Source organism: Scyliorhinus canicula, chromosome 2 (assembly GCF_902713615.1).
Source record: "Scyliorhinus canicula chromosome 2, sScyCan1.1, whole genome shotgun sequence".
In the NCBI taxonomy this organism is placed as follows: Eukaryota; Metazoa; Chordata; class Chondrichthyes; order Carcharhiniformes; family Scyliorhinidae; genus Scyliorhinus; species Scyliorhinus canicula.
Genome location: NC_052147.1, coordinates 92,916,126 through 92,933,621, shown reverse-complemented (window position 1 = coordinate 92,933,621; position 17,496 = coordinate 92,916,126). Strand labels below are relative to the sequence as shown.

Sequence of the window (17,496 nt, the reverse complement as noted above, 5' to 3'; positions counted from 1 at the left end):
AGGCTAGCCAGTGCTCAAAGGCGGACGTAACGTTGGCTGCTTGAAGCCTTAGCTGCAGGCGATCAGGCTTGATGCGGAGATACATCGTTTAAAAAATAATCTTTGCTCAAGAAATTGATGCAATATCAATTACCGCAAAGATGAGAGTAGTGGAATAAACGAGGCTTTATTGAGCAAAGATGTCGTGCCTCCTGTAGCTGGAACCAGAATGGCTGCAGCACTGGCAAGCACACACATTTATACGCCGCCTACTAGGCGGAGCCAGCAGGCAGGGATTTACCCATGTACCTCTACTATACATGACTTACCGTAATACATGTAATACTGCTAGTGGTGACTACCACAGGTTCAACATTGTGGAATACTGCAGTTAAAATTATAATTCTTCATGCAGCTCACAGCAAACAATTGCTCTGTATATGTCATTAATTGGTAACGTTAATCAATGAAAATGTCTGGTGTGGGAATTGGAATGTCGCGGTGGTGGAGTAGTTGCTGCTCCCTGATGTTGGCTGGGGCATGTTGTTAGCACAGACTAAAGGAAGCTTTACTCTGCAGCTTCCTGAGCTGTACCCCAGTTAAAACTACTCTGTTCTTCAGTATTTTGTTTAAAAATGTGTTTATTGCATTTTGTACATGATATAATTACAAATATACAAACAGAAAAACAAAAAACAAATGAAGTAAAAACAGGAAAATATTCTTCAGTATTAACATCCTCACTTGAACGAGCACAAATTCACAAAAATGAATTTTCAGTCAGAAAAAGGTTGAACGCATAATTAACCTATCTTGCATGTGCATGAACTACTGTTTCTGCACCGTCAGATCCATGTCACCAGCAGAATCTAACAACCTTCAGGAAGAAACTTGTGCACCACTGTGCGAGATAGAATTTACCTGATAAAAACCATACAGGTTGTGTAACTCCCGGTGCTCCCATCCGCCAGCGTGCAGTGCATACTTGGGCATGGTGAGCTCAGGTCCATCAAAAACAGCTGGCTCATTCATGTCATTCCACATAAAGAGAATATCCGTGGAACCCTGCAACACAGAAATATGTTTCATTGTGTAACATGCTGCTCTCTCTTATGTTTTCTCCTCTTTGCTCTGAAATACATTTAATGGACATTGGCTGCCTCCAATATTTCGCCCAAGTGACCAATAGCTCATCCAAGTGGTCCCTTTACATGTATACCTAGATGTAAAGGGGTGAAAATTGGCTTTTGGCAAATGGGCGTTTGCAAATCAGCAGCCAGTTTTATACCCAACCCAAATGAAGTCAATGGTAAAGAAAATCAAACAGAGTGTAAAATGTGCTGATGGTTCATTGCATTATTTTCGGTATCATCACCAAAAACAAATTTTTTATTGTACTATTTTATTATTTTACTATTGGGAGGCAGCGTACACGAGTTCAATTTAGCCCCATCTAATGTCCACACACTTGTATGTTCAATCACAGATCACTGGATAATGCTCAAGAGCAATACCCTGACTGCTTTTTCATTTTCTCTGGTTCGAGTGTGCTGGATTCTACTGGAATAACCCACATGCTGCCCTTGGCGAGGCCAGCAAATTTAGCTCTGATTGAAAACAGTTATTTTCTGATGGTGTAGAAGAACTCAGAGGGCCGAATTTAATGTAGGCGTTCAGGGTATCACCAGCTGGAGAGCTGGAAAGAGCCCAATTAATCTCGTTTCAGAAATATCCGCCATATTACTGGGTAGTGGCTGCTCTTTACTGGGATCAAGGACTCCTCGGACAGAGGTCCCAGCCACCAAAGGCTGCCAGCCAACAGAGGCTGCAGTTCTTCATTGCTCAGTGGCATTACTGGGAGGTGGTGGCTACTGCCAGTAATGCACCCATCCAAGGTACAGAAGCAGCAAGGGACCCAGGTCATAGGTGCGCGATGGCAGGAGGGAGAATCGCAGGAGGGGGAATCGCAAGAGGGGGAATTGCAGAAGGGGGAATCACATGGTGAGGGATTGTGGGGTCATGGAGGAGAGGTAGGTGGGGAGGAAGTAGCTCTCAGTGAGTACCGTCCTCCCAAAACTGGGTCCTGCAATCAGACACTGCATTAATTACCCACTTAAGAGTTTGAATTGGCAGTGAAGTGGCAAGGGTATGGACGAGTCTTCCACCAGAGTTTTAATCAAGGTAAGGATGGAAGGCAGTCTGACCCCGACCTATCACCCTCCCACCTGATTAAATGCTACCCTGCCATCAAATGCACCAGAGAGGAAGCATTAAGCTCTGCCCATTGTCTCTAGGTTAATTCATGTAACCTGTGACAAAGCATCTACTTTTCCTATCAGGATGAACTGCTAGTGGAACTACATAAATCTTGTAGATTACAATGATCATGAAACTTAATTTCAAATACTCAAAAGAATATCATTTGACATGGCACATTTGTGCCAACTTTCTGAAAGAACTAACCATGTAGTTCAATTTCCCTGCCACTTATTATACCTACCCCACCTCTCTGAAAGATTGTCCCCTTTCCATGTCCTTTCCCCATATCCTTTTAAAAAAATAACCCCTATTTTAACATTAAGTGCCAATTTTGGTGAGGGAAGCCACTGGATGGAAAATAAGAATATCACAGAGGTGATAATGGATGCTCTTCTGAGACATGCTGAGATACATTGTTAGCACAATAGAACATATAGAACATAGAATATAGACAGCATTACTCTGCAACTGATTGGTATAATCAACTGGGAGCACTTGGTCCTTAAAAAGGATGCAGAAAAAGCACAACAGGGAGGCTGTGCCTCTTGTTTCCCATACATGTCTCCATGCGCTGTGCTTCTCCAGACTCCATTCTCTTGCTCTCTTCCTCTGTAGACTTAACTCTCTTGCCCTCTGCTCTAAGCCTCTCAATTCCTCACTCTTTTGCTCTCTGTTTCTCCCAAGTCTTTTGCTTTCTACCTCTTCAGTCCCAACAAGAAGGAGAAAGGCAACAGATACCTGGGAAAACCACGACCTGGAGGTTCCCCTCCAAGTCACTCACCATCCTAACTTGGAAGGGTAACTATAATATAATAATCTGTATTGTTACAAGTAGGCTTACATTAACACTGCAAGGAAGTTACTTTGAAAAGCCTCTAGTCGCCACATTCCGGCGCCAGTTCGGGTACATGGAGAGGGAATTCAGTATGTCCAAATTACCTAACAGCACGTCTTTGGGGACTTATGGGAGGAAACCAGAGCACCCGGAGGAAACCCACACAGACACAGGGAGAACATGCAGACTCCACACAGACAGTGACCCAAGCTGGGAATCGAATTTGGGACTCTGGAGCTGTGAAACAACAGTGCTAACCACTGTGCTACCATACTGCCCTTAGGGATGGGCAATAAATGCTGACCTAGCCAGTGACGCCCACAACCCTTAAATCAATTTTTTAAAACTCTCTTGCTTACTGCCATATACCTCTCTGGTCTTCAGTCCCTTGCTTTCTGCACTTTGCCTCTCTGACCCGGGCTCTCTTTTTATCTACTTTGCAGACGCAATTCTCCAGATAGATTTCTAAGTGTGGTAACGAGCGGGAACTGCCACGAGCTTCCTGGTGCTTGGCTCAGCGAGGTCGGCAACGCTATTCAACGTTAACTGGTTCACTTAACAAGGCCCCAGGGGCTTCTTGCCGCAAATAAAGGCTCACCAGGCAATTCGCTGGGACCCTGCTCATCAGCCTCCCACTAACAAGGTCGAGCAGCACTTGCACAGCCATCCCCACTCAGCTTACAGTCATGGCACTGAGAAGACCGGCCCCAAGACGGGCAGGGACAAGGGTTGTCCCTGGAACAGGTACACACTATCTAGGGGTTGGCATGGTGGTGCTGCGTGCGGTTGCCCCCCTGGGAGGCCCCCCCCCCCGCCCCCACCTTCCCAAGGCGACCCACCCCTGCCAGAGGTACCCCCATCGAGCACTGGGGCTCTTTGTTTCTGAACAAAGATGGCTATTCACCTCCTCGGCTTCCCGCAGACGCCCATCTGTCAGGTTCACGTTTTTAAAAAGGAGAACTAATCAGTGCCAGTGTGACTAGTTGCTGGGGAGGCCAATGAATAGTGAGAGGCTGTTGGATATGGGGTCGCTCCCGTTAATTGTATGGAAGTAGGGCTTAGGTGGTGACAATTGGTTTCTCACACGCTACAGCGAGATCCTAATTTTGCCAATGGGAGCAGGCCGGTTGCATCGTAAACTGTTTGGCTCCTGATGCGGTTCTACCTTTCGGCCTCTCCTGCTATTCACCGACCTTGTTTCGCTCGAGCGAGAGCACAACAAGGCCTGAGAATCGGGCCTGTGCCTCTCACTGCTCTCTGCCTTTCCCAGCGGCCCAGACAAGATGACAGAACTTTACACAAAACAGATAGTTGACACAAGCATATGACCCTTATGTAATCTTTGGATTTATGGTACAATCCATGGAACATATTGAGGGACCATAATTTTTACTGAAGATTCATTGACAAATCTGTTATGATGATGCAATTCACTTACAATAAAAATATCATATTCTGTGCATAATGTAAATGACATCCGTCTGGTGTTATATGTACCGAAATCTCAAGTGCTAAGGAGGTGACTGCATTCAATAGTCTGTGGTGGTGCTGATCTTTCTCACAGCAATACCCTTCATGTCACGCGCTCACACTGTTCCCATATCTCTTTTCTCTTTTTCCAACAAACTAAAACAAACTGATATTTTAACGTCTTGATTTCTGCAGGCGGATCAAATAACATCAAATAACTTGTAAGTTGCTTGGTCAAAGCTTTCAACTCTCACCTCACATTTCTCTCGTTCCTCTTTTTTGAATCTATACTTCTATATATACTGTTCCCCATAATCCCTTCTTCTCCCTTGAGCTCCCAAACAATGTCCTGCATACTTCTCCCCCCTCAATCAGTGTGCTGAAATCAAAACTAAATTCATTGTCTACAACCCTAATGTTGTCTGTCCCAGGGCCTCAAATTGTGAAATAACTTAACTCCATCCTCCAAGGGCGGCACGGTTGGCATAATGGTTAGCACTGCTGCTTCCCAGCTCCAGGGACCCAGGTTCAATTCCAGCCTCGGGTGACTGGCTGTGTGGAGTTTGCATTTTCTCCCGTGTCTCCATGTGTTTCCTCCAGGTCTCCAATTTCCTCCCACAGTCCAAAGAAGTGCAGCTTAGGTGGATTGGCCATGCTAAATTGCCCCCTTAGTGCCCAAACGTTAGATGGGGTTACAGGTTACGGGGATAGGATGGAGATGTGGAATTAAGTAGGGTGCTCTTTCCAAGGGTTGGTGCAGACTCGATGAGCCAAATGGCCTCCTTCTGCACTGTAAATTCGATGATCTATAGCCTTATTTTTTTAGTCAAAAACCCAAGCTTGGCATTCTATAATCACAACCTAACATCTGTCTCTTACACTTTTCACCCTTGGTGGTGTTCAAGCCTTAAAGTGAAAATGAGAGTGAATCTTTAAGATAACTTACAGTATACTGATCCAATCCGTGCTTGTTGGCATACCAATTGCGGACTACGGAATTTGTGAAATCTAAATAGGCTGACGCACCTAATAACGCACAAAAACACAGAAAAAAGTTCCTCTTTATTAACACCTGTGAAAAACCTACCATTGGTGACAGATAATAGGATACTTGACTCGAGGTGCTGGGAGCAGAGCTCGACTTGGAGAATTCATACTGTGGAACCAGCGGTAAGTCACATATTTAAGAAATAAGAAGTTGCATTTATATAGTACTTCCCATGGCATCATCCATGCTAAAACTGTTCACAGCTAATTTTCTTTTTACAGCTGTAGCATCTTTGTAAACATGGAAAAGCTACAGCCAATTTTGGCACAGCAAGGTCTCACAAACAACAATGAGATAAATAACCCAGGCAATTTGTTTTAGTGATATCAGTTGGAAGGATGAATGTTACTGGGAGAACTTCCATCCACAGAGTCTAGGTTAAATGCTCAAGCATGGGACTTGAACCCACAACCTTCTGATTCAGAGACAAGAGTGCCACCACTGAGCTGAGACTAACACCAAATGCATGCTTTAGCAACCCTGGCTCAGTAAGTGTGAGAACTATGTCTGAACCTCAGACTCTTCGGTCAGAGATGTAGGAGACAGCACTATCCAGAAAGATCTAATCAGAAAACCCAAACTGCAAATATTTTAAATATCTTATTGATGGGAACATAGCAAAAGGAGTGGGCCATACAAACCCTCATACCTGTTTTCACATTCAATAGAATCAGGCTTATCCAATGTGGGGCCAGCAGGCCGGATGTGGCCTATGAGGCATTTTTAAGTGACCCGCCATGTCCCTGAGTGTAGGTAAGAGTTCAACTTCAAAAATCCTGGAAAGAATTTCAAAAAGTGCTCAGTACCTGCTCAGATAATCACAGGCTGGTTTTTCCATGCACTGACTGTTGATAGACAGCCACTGGTGAGCCTTTTAACAGCCAGTGTAGGGTGAAACCAGCTTGTGATTGTATGAGTGGAACATCATCAGTTGCTGGAAAGATTTTGAATATCTGTTTCTGACTGCGGAGCAGATAAGGTAAATTCAATGGGAACGGATGGGTCGCAGCTGGTGGAATCGGGGTGGTTGAGCTGGAGGGCATGGAGGTGATGGCCTCCTCGGCCTTGACTGCGGCCGCTGTCTCCAACCTTGAACTTAAACTCCGACGTCATATTTACTTTCACTGGTGGTAGGGCTGGGGAAGGATCGTCTTTTGGGTTGTGGCGAAAGGGGATGCTATTTGTTGCTAGAACTAAGGGTCTGCCCAAATTTCTGGCAGTCTCAATTTTCTTCCTCAAGGGGAAAGGAGAAGTCATGTCTGGCCCTGGGAGGGCACCTGAACCAGGAGAGGTCGTGTGGGAGTGAGTGCATGAAGGTGAGTGCAAGTGAGTAAGTGATTGAGTGATTGTGTGGAGATGAGTGCGATACACTGAGTGAGTTATGGAGATGAGTGTGAATCTGCCTTACTCAGTTGTTTTCTCCTCAGTCACTATCACCCCACAAGCATACATGTGCACCATTCCCACTCATCCACCACTACACTGACCCTCGTGCATCCTGCAGATTTTTATTACTTACTCTTTTTTAACTATACAATTTTTGCTATGACATTGCTGTAACTCTCGCTCAGCAATTGTTTAGTTCCTTGACACCTTTTTTCAAATTCGATTGATTGTTGTGTCAAACCTGATCATTCCAAAATTTCCTTATCGAATCCTTGAGTGAGGAAAATATGCAAATGTGGCCCCTTGGCCAAGAAGGTTGGACAAGCCTGAATTAGATCATCACTATTCTTCACTCCATTTATCTGCTTTGGTTTCGTAACCCTAATGCCTAACAAAAATCGAAGTCTCAGTGCACAGACACATTGCCCATTGTTGTTTGAAATGATACAGCCAGGTAGATCCCAGGTACAGTCCTTCACCTATGTAATTTTCAACAGGAACACCAGTAATTTTTAACAGGAATACCACTAACATTGGCATCACTATTTTTGGACAAGGATGAGGAAAAAAGAAATGAGCTTCAATAAAATGTCATCCAGCTTTTTCTGTGGTCCATCCCTTCTAGTGACTTCTCTGAACAATGTACATTTAGATGGTGATTGAGGACAGGCGCAGAGTGGCTGTCATTGACTTTAATGTCGAATATGCTGCTGACATTCATCACCTAGGCTGTAAGTGAAAAGGACCATGACTGGAGAACGTGGGGGCAGGGGGAAGAAAGAAGACAGACAGAGGGAGGGGAGAGAGGGAAGAGAGTGGGAGAGAGAGTGAGGGAAGAGAATGGAGAGAGGAAAAACACCAGTACAAGCCAGCTGAAATAAAGCAATGAGAAATACTGAGAACATTTCCAGTGTCTCAGGGTTGGTCAGGTTTAATGTCTGATATAAAACAAAATACTGGCACATTACAAAGTAAAAATTCAAAGTAAGTTCATCAAACAAGAGATGTTTCTCCTTACCTGGCCAGCAGTAACCCTGATACACCTCACCATTTTTATCCATTACAAAGTACTTCTTGGATTTAGCCTCACAGTAGAATGGGTACTTCTTATCCACTTTGATATGAGGATCACTGATAACCACCAGCTGGAGACATAAGAGAAGATCATTGTAAAGCCAACTATCAGCATATCTAAAGAAATGGAATGCGTGTTCCCCTAATTGCTCTCTCATTCCAGGAAGGTGCTGACTCAAGCTCGATGATTGTCAGGACCTTTCTGGAAATGGAACATGGTTACCATTTCATATCAGGACACCAAGGTTGAGGCTCTCATTGTAAATCAAGAAAAGCAGTGTTCCCTCTATATACCATTCCCCAGTCGGAAGTAAGCTTGAATTAAATAACTAAATTGTCGCATAATGAAATTCTTACTATGCTAAAAAACGAATGATTTAAAATACCACAAGGTCTGAAATAAAATGCCTATTGCACACGTATTTTTTCATTTAAAAAGCATTTTATTGACCCAAGTGATTAATCCACAAGAAAATAAGATAATAGATTTAGAAATTATATTTCCAACACAGTTTCTTCGAGCTCCTACATCTCAAAATTTGCCACTACACCACTGGTAATAATCTTTCTTAATGATGTTAACTGAGATAAATATTGCCCAGGATATAAGAACAACTCCCAAGTTCTTAGAATTAGGATTCCTACAATGCAGAAGGAGGCCAGTCGGCACATTGAGACTGCACCGACACTCTGAAAGAGCATCCTACCTAGGCCCACTCCCCACACTAGCCCCATAACCCAACCTAACCTGTGTATTTTTGGACACTAAGGGAAAGATTAGCAGGGTCACCTAACCTGCATTTTTTTGGACTGTGGGAGCAAACCAGAGCACCAGAGGAAACCCATGCAGATATGGGAAGTGCAAACTCCACACAGACAGACACCCAACGCCAGATTTAAATTTGTGCTGTGAGGCAGCAGTGCTAATCACTGTGCCACCATGCGCTCATTCTTTGAAACAGTGCTCTGGAATCTTTTATGTTCACTTGAGAGGGCCTCAGTTTAACATCTCATTTGAAAGGCTTGAAAGGCTGTAATGTCAGTCTTGGCTTTTGTGCTCGAGTCCTGGAATGGGACTTCAACTTACAACTCGCTGACTCAATGGCTCACAGATATGTACTCCAGGTTATAATGACTTTAGAAAGGAAAGCGAAATGGAAAAGGAGAAAAGGAGAAACAATAATATTGATGAAGTATAAAGATGTGCGGGTTAGGTGGATTGGCCATGCTAAATTGCCCGTAGTGTCCTAATAAAAGTAAGGTTAAGGGTGGGGTTGTTGGGTTACGGGTATAGGGTGGATACGTGGGTTTGAGTAGGGTGATCATGGCTCGGCACAACATTGAGGGACGAAGGGCCTGTTCTGTGCTGTACTGTTCTATGTTCTATAATCGTACAGCATGAGAAAAGGGTAATATCAGTAAAGGTGAGAAGGCAATGGAAGCTCGCTAAGTTAAGCAATTTTTTTGAAAAATGCGAGTTTTTCATGGGAGTTATCGACAGACCCCCTGGCAGCAGTGATAAAATAACAAGATGTATAGAAACTGGATCTCACGCACAGAACATCACTGCAGGGTTCCTTCGGCTCATGTTCACAATTTGTTCACAATTGTTCACAATTTACATAGATGATTTGGAGTTGGGGACCAAGGGCAATGTGTCCAAGTTTGCAGATGACACTAAGATGAGTGGTAAAGTGAAAAGTGCAGAGGATACTGGAAGTCTGCAGAGGGATTTGGATAGGTTAAGTGAATGGGCTAGGGTCTGGCAGATGGAATACAATGTTGCAAAATGTGAGGTTATCCATTTTGGTAGGAATAACAGCAAACGGGATTATTATTTAAACGATAAAATATTAAAGCATGCCGCTGTGCAGAGACCTGGGTGTGCTAGTGCATGAGTCACAGAAAGTTGGCTTACAGGTGCAACAGGTGATTAAGAAGGCAAATGGAATGTTGTCCTTCATTGCTAGAGAGATGGAGTTTAAGACTAGGGCGGTTATGTTGCAATTGTATAAGGTGTTAGTGAGGCCACACCTGGAGTATTGTGTTCAGTTTTGGTCTCCTTACTTGAGAAAGGACGTACTGGCACTGGAGGGTGCGCAGAGGAGATTCACTAGGTTAATCCCAGATCTGAAGGGGTTGGATTATGAGGAGAGATTGAGTAGACTGGGACTGTACTCGTTGGAATTTAGAAGGATGAGGGGGGATCTTATAGAAACATTTAAAATTATGAAGGGAATAGATAGGATAGATGCGGGCAGGTTGTTTCCACTGGCGGGTGAAAGCAGAACTAGGGGACATAGCCTCAAAATAAGGGGAAGTAGATTTAGGACTGAGTTAGGAGGAACTTCTTCACCCAAAGGGTTGTGAATCTATGGAATTCCTTGCCCAGTGAAGCAGTTGCGGCTCCTTCATTACATGTTTTTAAGGTAAAGATAGATAGTTTTTTGAAGAATAAAGGGATTAAGGGTTATGGTGTTCGGGCCGGAAAGTGGAGCTGAGTCCACAAAAGATCAGCCATGATCTCACTGAATGGCGGAGCAGGCTCGAGGGCCAGATGGCCTACTCCTGCTCCTAGTTCTTATGTCTTATGTCTGAGACTCAACCATCTTCAGCTGCTTCATCAATGACCTTCCCTCCAGCATAAGGTCAGAAGTGGGGATGTTCAACTGCACAGTGTTCAGTACCATTCACAACTTCTCAGATACTGATGCAAGTGTGTGTCCACATGATTGGGTTCCTGTTTCTACCTGAACAAAAAGCACTACCATGGTCTCAGCATTTCTCTGGCTGATGGCAAAACTTCACCTAATGTTCTCTGCAGTGATCTCTGTATATCGATATACATGATCAATGTATGTAAAACTAGTACAGTCAATTCAACACTAGATGTCTCACTATCAGATGGTATAAGAAAGACTTTCCCGCTCTTTCCGAGAGTGAGCTTCAAGAGAGTGAACAGACAAGACATAGAATAGCGAGGGGAGAGAAGTTATAAGTTATTTTCATTATTACATTGTATAGTTAGTTATCTGTCCTGTATTTTATTTATTTTACTAGTTGAGTATTAAGTACAAAGTACTCACAAATATTATTTACATTAATCAATAAATTTGTTCATCTTTACAAGAAGACCATTGTTCATTTCATCAACTTGGCTGGTTCAAAGAATAATATACTATATTACATAAGGTAATATGATATTCTCCACTTTTGATAATATTCAGCAGTCTATGCTAGAAGGATTGTGCGCGCAGTTGTTAGGCAATGGCAGAACGGTGCTTAACCTTATATCCTTCTTGATCATTCTTTGAGTGGACTCAAATTGGCCACTGGGAAAGGTAACAGAGCATGGCCAGCCTTCTGAAATAGATTCCAGCATGAGTAGCCACCTTTGGAAATTAGTAAACAGTTCAGCATCACTGTGGAACCCATAGAATCCCTGTCTTGATTACATACAGTGAAATCTCAATGAATTAAACTCAGATGATCCGAAATTCCACTTGAGTTGAAGTTACCAACCGTTCCCAGAGGCAGAATAGCACAAGCCATAGAACAATGCTAGTGATTAGCCAAAATTTCTGCAGGAATCAATCTTGGTTAGCCAATCTTTTTTTCAATGCCGGCAAGAAAAATTATGCCGAAATCCTTTGGAAAAGAAAAGTTATGGCAACACAAGGAAGTTGGCCAGGGTGTCATGTGACCACGCTGCTGAATTAGAGTGAATTGGTTAGACCGAGGCACACTAAAAGTTGTGAAACGATGTGTAAAGTGCGTAAGTATGGTAAAGCCTGTGAGAAGGTTAAAAGTGTTGTCGATTGGAGAGAAGGTGATGTTGACAGAGCAAGTGGAAAACTATGCCATGAAACGGAAAATGGCCACCGTGAAGAAGTGGGAAATTCTGGCATAAAGTTTGTGCGCCATTCTGAAAGCCAAGTAGAACATCTTAGAATAGTTCAATAAACAAGTATTCTTTCCAGCAAGAAAGCGGATGAGAATGGCTGGCTATCGCAATGTCAAAAAAGCTCTGCTAATGTGGCTAGCAGAGGCAGCCTGAGCAGAGATCATGCCCGTAATTGGCCCAATCCTGCAGAAAAAGATTGTTGCCATTGTGAAGAAGCTGGGACACAGGGAGTTCATCTGAAGGGGGGATAGCTGAACCGATTCAAGACAAGGCACAACATCATCTTCCACATGCTAAGTGGTGAGGGTGCTGGCTTCAAAATTATCTTGTTCACATCTTGAATGAGTACGCTGAGACATTTTAACGTGGATGAAACCAGACTGTTTTGCCGTCTTTTGACAGACCGCTCTTTAATGTTTAATGGGGATGCATGGAATCCATGGAAAGCAGAGCAAGGAATGCATCACTATGGTCTGCACCAAAATGAACTGCTTGTGAAAGGGAGATCCAAGAAGCCACAATGTTGTGTTTGTCCAAATCAGATACTTTCAACTAGTTCACTTACTCAAAGGGTTTACCTACGTGTCTTTACTAGCAAGAACAAGGACAACACAAGTATAAATTCAACAAACTTTATTCAACACACAATTATTAACCCATGAATTAACCCAAAAGTATAATTTAAGAAACACCCAAGATTCGGCTGTACTACCCGCAAAGATGGCTTGGTTGAACTGTGGGTCCGATTCTTAAGTCCCTCTGATTCATTGTTCGAAGGTTGGTCTCGCTTCTTCCTTCTTTCCTTTCTCCCAGGTCAGTCTGGATAGTCACGGTCACCTTCCACGTCTCTCAAGTGCTGATGTCTGTTGGAGCCTATTATAGCCCCCCTCCCTTCACCCCCTTTTCCCAATTCTGCCAATGAGACCTTGGGCGGGGGTCTCAGCACCTAATGGTCTGGTTGACGGTCGTTTGACAGGACACCTGAGCCCACCCCAGGTGTCCACCTCCGGTGGTATGGTTTGCATGTACCCCCTTCCCAAATAAGGTAACGGCAGGATCTCTGGGCACCCGAGAATCTGGCTTGATCTGGGTCATTCACAACAGACCGGTGTATATCACTAGGATCGATTAACTCTTGATGGACGATTGACAGGACAGGTCAAGACGTGTCCTGGCAGCTTGTCTGAGTTTCAGTGTATTCACACTTGGCCAAGTCCAAATTCCCATCAGGCCGTTTGCTGGAGTTGACTGCAGTTTAATTTAAAGTGTCCAATTCTTGACTTCCAGTGACAGGGATATGCTGAGCCGATGCATGAATGGTGGCTTTCCTCCTGGAAACTTGAATTTAGACATTTGTAACCTAAAATAGCCCACTAAATCCGAGAATAAAAACCCTCACCATCCTCCAACGTCACCACAACAAAAGAAACATGCCAGGCAACAACAACTATGAGAGCCAAAGAGACGGCAGAGGCAGTAAGAGTCTGGAAAGAAAGACCGAGGCGATGGTAAACATGCAAAGCGACAAGGTCCTGGCCACACTCGAACAGGATGGACGCTGGAATATATGCCGGGCTACCTCCCGATGAATGAATGGAGGGTATTCCTAACGCAGTAACTCCAAGAGCTCAAGGATGCCGTTAAACTGTAAATTATGGCAACAGTGAAAATGGCGGTAGCGAAGGCGCTGGTCACCCTGCAAATGGTGTTGGCAAAGATGGAATGGCGGCTAGAGACACAAGAGGGTACGATCAGAGAACTGGAGAAGACTGCGACTGACCAGAGTGATCGGATCGTCTCACTGCAGATGGCAAGGTTGGTGACAACGTAAGGGACATTAAGAGGGAAGGTCGACGACCAACAAAATCGATTGTGCTGCCAGAACCTCCACATTGTGAACCTACCAGATGGAACCGAAGGCAGAGACCCTAGAGAATACGTGGCCCAGATGCTAGGCAAACTGGCTGGAGGGGATAGCTTCCCCAAACCCCCAGAAGTGGACAAAGCTCACAGGTCACTCCGGCCAAAGGCTAAGGACAGGGAACAGCTGGGGGGGCCATCATTGTGCAACTGCACCGGTACCAAGACCGGGAAAGAAACCTAAACTGGGCAAGACAGGCAAGGTCCTATAAATGGGAGGGACGCTCGATCCAGGTGTACCAGGACATTAAGGTAGGCCCCCTCCCGATCTACATCCCCAAGTGCTTCTTCAACATGGTAGACACGCTAATCATAGCGTTTGTTTATGTGTGCGTGGGGGGAGGGGGTAGAAACACGAGGATCCAAAAAAAGGTCCTACAAAGGAAAAGAAACATGGGAGGCCTGGCGTCCCAAACCTGCAGTTCTACCATGGGCGGCCACAGCAGAAAGAGTAAGGAGATGGGGGAAAGAACTCGGAGCAGAATGGGTGAAGATGGAGGAGAGTTCCTGTACAGGGATGTCCCTCCAAGCCCTAGTCACAACCCCCCCCCCACCAAGTACTTAAGAACCCCTGTGGTAGTAGCCACGCTCCGAACGTGGTACCAGATGAGACAACACTTTGGCCTAACCAAAATGTCCACCATGGCCCCCATCTGCAACAACCACACTAATGGATGCCATCTTCAAAAGATGGAGACAGGACGAGAGGACACTGATGGTTTGGACATGTACACAGATCCTAAAGCGCCGCCAAGGAACTCACAGAGAGGTTCCAATTGCCAAAAGAAATGAACTAAGATACATACAGGTCAAAACCTTCCTCCGTAAGAAAATAATGACGTATCCCCAAATACCAGGACACTCGCTAACCTAAGAATTGTTGGATGCCGGCAACCTAGGGAAGGAAACTGTGGGGACCTGTGTGGACGACTGCTGGAGGAGGTACACTGCGTCCTGGACAAGACAACTGAAAATGGGAGGAGGAACTCGACATAGAAATAGGGGGAGGACTCTAGATTAAAGCATTCCGTAACTCAGTTAAGGAGCTGCACAGAGCGCGCCTAACCAGAACACAAATGAGTAGGTTCCTTCTTGAGCTGGAGGACAAATGTGAATGGTGCCAGTGAGGCCTGGCCAAACACACCCACATGTTCTGTCCCTTCCCCAGACTTGCCAGATACTGGACGGCCTTTCTTGAGGCCATGTCCAGGGTTGTGGGAGTGAGGGTGGAGCAATGCCCAAATGTGGCAGTCTTCGAGGTTTCAGATCAGCCAGAACACTTTATAGGGAATTGCCTGTAAATATATGTGCTGATTTCTGTTTGTCTTTTTTATTTTCCTTTTTTATGTGGCTTAATATCTAACTTATGAATTGTGAAATATAAGATGTGAAAACCCAATAAAAACACTTAAATAAAAAAGTGACCAATTTTTTAGTTTAGGATATCCAATTTTAATTGGGCTCAAAACTAGACCCTGACAGTTTACCACAACTATGTTTTGTGTAAATAAAGGCACTACCCACACAGTATGAGGCCATTAAAACCCCTGAATGACCTCCAGCATTTTTAAGGTATGGGTCAGACAAGTGAACAAAATGCATCAACAAAAGAAGAGAAACATTGGCACCAACCATAGACAACTGCCCCATGCACCCTGACATCACTGATCTGAAGAACATTAAAACTGATGTTCTTGCCTCCCAAAACCACAACCAAGCTCCAGCCAATGGATCAAGGATGATAAGGAACTTCAAAACCCAATACCCAAGCTGATCTCTCAGCTTTCAAGGCCATCGATCCCACTGTAGTAAAGGCCATGACAATGCTGAAAAAGGCATGGAAGATGGCGAAGGAAGCCACAATCTAAAACAGCTTCAACATCATTGGGTTCAAATACGTTACAGCTGCACAAGGCAACAAGAACAAGGAGGAGCCGGATAATGCCAACCACCCTGACGATGAGGCATTTCTTGCTCGCCTCCTTGATGCCAGTAGAGGCAACCGTGGAAAGTTGCGTGGAAGTGGATGATGCTGTACAATGCACAACAGAATGGGCAGATTATGCCATCATAGATGCAGTACGTTCTTCAGCTGAGGAGGCCAATGACCCTGAAGATGCTGGATGATTGCCTGGCTGATCACTTAACTGTTGCCCTAGCCAATACCACGAAGACCAGAGTGATGCTACCAGGTTTCACACTGCAACATTAAAACACTCAAAAGTATGTTCGACTACATTGACAGCATGGTGGACTGTACTGAGCTCATCTGAAAATGGCACGTTAAGCGGAAAAAGACTATACATATTTTTCAGTGCTAAACCCCAGCCTCTATCAAGGCCAAACCACAGCCAACACATGGTGAACTTTGAATTTATGGAATAAAGATTTTAAAATGATTTGACTGTATTTTAGTTTGGTTTTTATTCAGCATTTGATCTGAAATGCAGAAAGTAATAAGTGTTAGAATGACTCATTTCAAATACAGAGTATACCACTATTGTCGGCATATCTGGTTCCATAGAGACGCAATCCTGTGAAAGTTGGGCCACCTCGACTGTCATGAAGCTCTGCTTGACCTAAGATTAAATGCAGCTCCATTGAGTTTTGACTCATCAGGAGTTTATTATATGCTTCCAGCATCCGCTTACTGGCATGCTGCATTCTGCCACACTCACCTTCCGACCATTAGCTCGCAAGTGCTCTTGCATTTCCTGAGGGCAGGGAAATTTTGTCTTGTCCCAGGTGAAATAGCGTTTTCCTTCGGTGTGGTCAATGTCAAGCCAGATGGCATCATAAGGAATGTCATTCACATCAAAGCCAGCATCCACTTGTTTAACGTCATTTTCATCCCTGTAGCTATAGCGGCACTGGTGGTGACCCAATGCAAACAGAGGAGGAAGCGCCTGAGGACCTGGAGGCCAAGGAGAACATTATTCAACAATCCAACATGGAAAACACCTTTTGCGGTCTTTGTAAGAAATGATCAACTCCCAAGTACTGAATCGATAGACAACATTACTTCTGCTGCTGATCCATAAAAAACAGAGTGCCAAGTCTAATTCTGTGTTGTTAGTTTGCTGTAGTAGCTGGGGATTTCATGTCGATCTCAATATCTCTGGGCTAGGAAGAGGATAATCAGCCAAGGACTCAACTGCTCACCGATCCAATAACTCTGACAAGAGAGTGTGAATGTTGGGGGAAGACAGAATTGAATTCAACTGCGAGAAACATTCAGTAACTCAGGCAGCATTTGTTGAGAGTTAAAGTTTCAGGTCGATAATCATTCATCAGGGTGGACAGTGGTTAGCACTGTTGTCTCACAGCACCCAAGGATCTGGGTTCAATTCTGGCCTTGGGTGACTGTCTGTGTGGAGTTTGCACGTTCTCCAAGTCTCTGCATGAGTTTCCTCTAGGTGCTCCAGTTTCCTCCCACAGTCCAAAGGTGTGCAACTTAGGTGGATTGACCATGCCAAATTGTGTAGGTTGGGTGGGGCTGCAAGGATGGGTGAATGGGCCTACGTAGGGTGCAGACGTGATGGGCTGAATGGCTTCCTTCTGCACTGTAGGGATTCTATGGTAGAAGTGGAAGAAGTAGGATGTCTTTACTTCATATTTCTA

At 44.4% G+C, this 17,496-nt stretch overlaps 1 protein-coding gene across 9 annotated transcripts in view; it reads right to left on the bottom strand.

Annotated features, from left to right (window-relative positions):
• LOC119956134 (neutral alpha-glucosidase C-like) overlaps positions 1-17,496 on the bottom strand; it is a 232,267-nt gene that overhangs the window by 81,174 nt on the left and 133,597 nt on the right. For all 9 annotated transcript variants that reach the window (XR_005458597.1, XM_038783039.1, XM_038783063.1 and 6 more), the window contains 4 exons: positions 16,554-16,789; positions 7,996-8,122; positions 5,490-5,569; positions 901-1,044 (listed from right to left, as the gene is read on the bottom strand). Coding sequence is in view for 8 of the 9 variants with exons in the window: in XM_038783039.1 (XP_038638967.1) it covers positions 901-1,044; positions 5,490-5,569; positions 7,996-8,122; positions 16,554-16,789 (587 nt within the window). In the remaining variant the exon portion in view is untranslated. The remainder of the gene's footprint in view (positions 1-900; positions 1,045-5,489; positions 5,570-7,995; positions 8,123-16,553; positions 16,790-17,496) is intronic.